Genomic DNA, 5,126 nt, shown 5'->3' on the forward strand with positions numbered 1-5,126 from the left:
GGACAGTGAGGACAGTGTGGACAGTGAGGACAGTGTGGACAGTGAGGACAGTGAGGACAGTGTGGACAGTGAGGACAGTGTGGACAGTGTGGACAGTGAGGACAGTGTGGGGGCAGTGGGGACAGTGTGGATAGTGTGGACAGCATAGACAGTGGGGACAGTGTGGAGACTGTGCAAAGTATGGACAGTATGGACAGTGAGGACAGTGTGGGGACAGTGTGGACAGCATGGACAGTGGGGACCATGTGGACAGTAGGGACAGTGTGGATGGTCTGGACAGTGGGGATGGTGGGGACGGTGGGGACAGTGGGGACAGAGGATTCTGTGTCCTCAGCTGCTGCCACAGCCAATCCATGTTGTCTGTCTGGGAGTTTGGTCCCACAGTCCATGCCTCCATCAGCAGTAGGAAGAGGTCAGAAGCTTGGGGTTCTGTTGCTCCCAGGACACAGGTTATTTATTGGGGATTCCTTGAGCCCCAATTGTCCTAATCTGCCTAGAGACATTCCTTAGCCACATTCACCACACAGCCTCCAGCATCATTTTGTAGTGCAGGGTAAATCTATGTAGCTTCCATCCCAGCTCCATTTAGGAGGTGGGGTATCCATGCATCTGTCTGACCCCTGAAAGCCTGTGGTTTCTGCTCCCTTCCTTGTACCCATGTATTTACTCCAGCTGTTCACACTGTTGTCCTTTTCTGATACTCTCATAACTGCCCTCCATTTCTTTTCCTGCTTTGAGAATTCTTTTCTTCTTTTTGTGAGAACAGAGGAAATGTACCCTGTCACTGTCACAGACTCAAAGCTTTCTGTACCACATGTTTTTTAAAATAGTTATCTGTATATTTTATGAACATCTAAAAATAGTCATAGCCATGCACCACATGACAAAGTTTTGGTTAACAAAGGGCCACATACCCAGCTGTGGGCCTAAAGGATCCTGTCATCTCAGCTTGGAGAGTGAACTCTGTCACTGTAGGAGTTACTTCTCTTGGTGCTGTGACATACGAGTGACAGAAGCATCTTTTGAGGGGAGGGAGGGAAGGAGGAGGGTTTGCTTTGGCTCACAGTTTTGGGGGTCACAGTCTATCGTGATGGAGTAGACAAGGGGAACTTGAGGTGTTCAATCACATTTCATCCACTGCCAGGATGCAGAGAGAGGTAAAGTCTGGCTCACTTTCTTTTTTGACCAACACACAGAACACTGCTACCTATATTCAGGTTGGCTCTTGATACTTCACATAAATATTTCTGAAAATGCCACAGAGGCACACAAAAGGTATGTCACCTTGATGAGAATAAAAAGCTTTGAGAACAATTTTGACATTTGATAACATTTTAAAAACCTTTATCCCTTTTGAGATTTAAAGTTCATTTCATAGTGTTTCTTTCTGTTTTTCTTCTCTCCAGTTTTTTAGACAGAGGCTTCCTATAAAGCTCCGGCTTGCATTGTGTAGACCAGGCGAGTCTTAAACTTGTGACGACTCTCCTGCTTTGTCCCTGGAGTCCTGAGATTGCTGGTGTGCACCTTGTGCCTTGGTATTTCCTCACAGCAAGTGTACACTGAGGCAGATTTCACACCCCACCTCCCTGCACCTGACTGGAGACAGATGAGAGTGGTCAGGGCTGGGCACAAAAAGAAGAACATTCAACCTTGACTAAGATACATAAGCATTCTGGGCTGCATTTGGCTGTTCCTGTGACACTGGACACGGGATTACATGAGCCTGGCTCCAGTAAGCTCCAAAATGGAAGACAGAAAAAACAAAACCAAACCCAGTAGACAACATATATAAGAGATTTTATTGGTTTTGCGGATCAGGGTCTCTGAGAGAGTCTACATAGATGTGACTTGGAAGATGCCAGAAAACAAAATTCAGATCAGGGAAGAATTCCAAGGGTGTGTGAGCTGTGAGGGGGACAGCCTCGGGGCCAAGGGAAAAGCAAGATGGGGTCACTTGAAGAAGAGAAAGAACACCATAAAACACACTGGGCCAGAAAACACACAGTGCCAGGTCACCCAGCCACCACTTCTTCCCTGGAGGGCCACACACCTGCAACAAAACGGACAGGAGACAGATGGGTTCCAGAGACTCCAGCAAAGTTCCAACCACGTTTTCATGCCTCCCCTTCCCTTCTGTCCCCCTGTGTGGTGGCTTTGGCCCCCACATATACAAACCCTTACCTTCCTTTCCAGGGTGTGACTCATAAGGGCCCTTGGTGTCTGGAGGTGCCACCTGATCGCAGGCCTTGAATGATGAAGATGGTGCCCACCACAATGCCCACAAGGCCCACAGACAACCCCAGGGCACAGACCACAGTCTCTGTCAGCTCTGACATGGGGGCTGGAATCTCAGGTTCTGAGAAAGAGAAGTTTTGGAGTCAGAAGGGAGTATGCTCATGTGTGTGCATGTAAGGTAGGGCCAGGGTTGGGGGAGGGGGAAGTTAATCTACACAGACTTTGGGAGCTGGGTGTGGGAGGCGGGTGTGGCCACGGCTATGGCTGCATGAGCCAAGATGGCGCCCTGGCTCATTGCCAAGCCCTGCTTGTTTACCAAAAACCTGATTATGTGCACCTGAATGATCACGTGTTGCCCGCCTGGCGCATAGCGTCATGTAGCATGATATTGAGTCACTGACCTATCAACACCCACCCTGTCTGCGTGCATGGCTCGTGTACAGAGTGTGCTGAATGCTGACTGGATGATGAAGAGTGATGAGAGACGAGTGCAGAGGGTGGAGGGGGATAAATTGGGCGATCCCCCCAGAATAAAGAGGAGAATAAATGATAATAAAAGAAGCTGAAGGGTTGCAGAAGCTGAAGCGGAAACTGCTTGAACCCTGACTTGGCATATGTGTTGTTCCTTCCCCGCCTCTGCTGGTCGGAGGCGGGGGGGGGGGTGCTCAACAGCTGGGCTTATGGAATGACATGAAATCTAGCCTTAGGAACTCTTTAAGAGTGGAAAGTGAGTTTTAGTCACTAGAAGCCAGAAAACATGCTGTTCTAGAGATGACAATGAATTAGAAAGTGCAGAAGAGGGCAGAGCTTGTACGCACCCCAGTGTTTCAGAACTGGCTCATCCAGGCCCCAGTGCTCCACCTTGCAGTCATAAATGTCATCGTCAGAAGGGATGAAGGTGAGGTAAGACAGCTTGTGGAAGGAATGGTCACGGTTGGAGAGGAAGCTGGTCTCATAAACACCTTCCGTGACTGGCTTGGTATTTTTGAGCCATGTGATGTTGATCACAGGAGGGAAGATATTGTCCACAAAGCAGATGAGCGTGTTGGGCTGACCCAGCAGCACAGGGGACTTGGGGAACACAGTCGCTTGAGGAGCCTCTGCAAAGGAAATGGTCTGGACCTGAGTGGCTGATGGAGTTTCTCTCCCTGAAGCTCTGCGCTGCCTGGTGAGGGAGCCCTCTTGCCAAGACTCGCATTCATGATGGCCACAGAGCCTGATTGTCCCCTCTGCTTGGAGCTAATGTGCACTGCATCCACTTTCTCCCTGTGCCCATCTCTCTAGGGTGTTAGGTAGGATGTCTGTGGGGCCTCTTCAAAAGATTCCAGGCACGCACTGTGGGAACAGCGAGCTGTATATTACATGAAATGTGTGATGTAAGGAGAGGGAGGATGAGGATTCAGTGATGAGGAGATCTGAGTGCTCCTTGGAAAGGAGAGGATTTTATAGAACCATTTATACACAAGTCATATCCACCCACCACCACCCCCGCCCCACGGGAAGGGAGGGAGGAGCAGGGTGTGAGCACGCACCGTTGGTAGCTGGGGTGGAATTTGACCTCTTAGTCAAGATTTCCAAGTTGTATTTTATTGTAGCTATGTTTTGCAGTCCACCTTGGGGGTCAAAGCTTATCAATTGGCCAAACTCAGGAAGCATCCAGACAGTCTGCTTCTTATCCAAGTCCACATAGAACTGCTCATCACCATCAAATTCATGTGTGTACTGGCCATTGTCTCCAGGAGACTGATATACATTTATACCATAGGAGCCTACGTGGTCGGCTGATGGATTTAGGTGGACAGTGGAAAAATGGAAAACAGGAAGAAAAAATAATGTTATTAAACAAACTGATAGAAAATGCTTTTACAAATACCATGAACTTCATTTTTGGGGTTTGTTTCTACCACTCATTCCTCCCTCCCACTTGGTGTGGGTTACAATCCAGTCTTTCCCTCTGTGTCACGTGCTACACAACTGTGGAATGCCGTGTTGATTTCTGCCATCCTGACTGCCTTATTCCATACCTGGTACACAGACAGCTCAAGCCAAGTAGCTTACAGCTAAACAGAGAGAGATCTTTCTTTTCAAAGATTCAATCAGCATATTTTCTTCTCTTATTAGGTTTTTGTATCTCATTGATCTTCTACTAATTAATAACATATTACATTTTATTTTCCTCCCTAAAAGGGTACATTTTCCATACAAGGAGACTTTCTCATTTATTTTAACAAATGGAAACAGATATAGTCCCTTATATAAGAGAACAGTGACATGATGTCAAAGTGTGAGGAAACTGTTCTGTCTAAAGTTCCTGCATTAACTGGGGACCCACAGGACGGCCCTCTGATTTCTTCTGGAATAAGAGAAATAGAGACATTATTGGACTTCATGCTTCTGTCAACCTCACCTCTTACTTTTTTTTCCTAAATCAACACTGATGTTCATTTGCAGACTCATGGTGCATTAAAGCTCTTTCCTCTGACAGTGAGTCTGTGTGAGCTGCCACGGGGAATGGCTGCCCTGTGCAGACAACTGAACCCAAAGGAAGCCAAGGAAACACCATCATCAGGTAAACATCAGCAAGGCACAGATACTCGTATTTAAGTTTTTGTCTTTTTTCCTTCATTTGTTGAGTTCCAGTGAATGCCAGAGGTCGTGCTGTTCAAGGAGTCATTCACCAGCAGGCCTGCCGCTGCAGTCACCATCATAGTGAATGTGCAGAGCGCAGGGTGAGTCAACAGACAGAGTGCATGTAAGGAGCTGTGAGTGGCGGTGGGCAAGCTACAGCCTGGCGTTCTGCACAGTGACTGTCCAAGCAAAACTAACTACCCTGTTCTCTCATGGCCCTGTCTAACTACCCTGCTCTCTCATGGCCCTGTCTAACTACCCTG

The 5,126-nt window shown here is 47.9% G+C and overlaps 1 protein-coding gene across 1 annotated transcript in view; it reads right to left on the reverse strand.

Moving 5' to 3' along the window:
• Nucleotides 1-1,771: 1,771 nt before the first annotated feature.
• The window catches only part of LOC110335565 (H-2 class II histocompatibility antigen, A-B alpha chain), a 6,480-nt gene continuing 3,125 nt past the window's right edge, over nucleotides 1,772-5,126 (reverse strand). Inside the window, exons 2-5 of the mRNA XM_021217766.2 lie at nucleotides 3,768-4,016; nucleotides 3,054-3,335; nucleotides 2,182-2,356; nucleotides 1,772-2,050 (exon numbers count right to left, since the gene is read on the reverse strand). Of these exons, the coding sequence (XP_021073425.1) occupies nucleotides 2,202-2,356; nucleotides 3,054-3,335; nucleotides 3,768-4,016 (686 nt within the window). The 3' untranslated portion in view covers nucleotides 1,772-2,050; nucleotides 2,182-2,201. The remainder of the gene's footprint in view (nucleotides 2,051-2,181; nucleotides 2,357-3,053; nucleotides 3,336-3,767; nucleotides 4,017-5,126) is intronic.

This window comes from Mus pahari, chromosome 18, assembly GCF_900095145.1.
Source record: "Mus pahari chromosome 18, PAHARI_EIJ_v1.1, whole genome shotgun sequence".
In the NCBI taxonomy this organism is placed as follows: domain Eukaryota; kingdom Metazoa; phylum Chordata; class Mammalia; order Rodentia; family Muridae; genus Mus; species Mus pahari.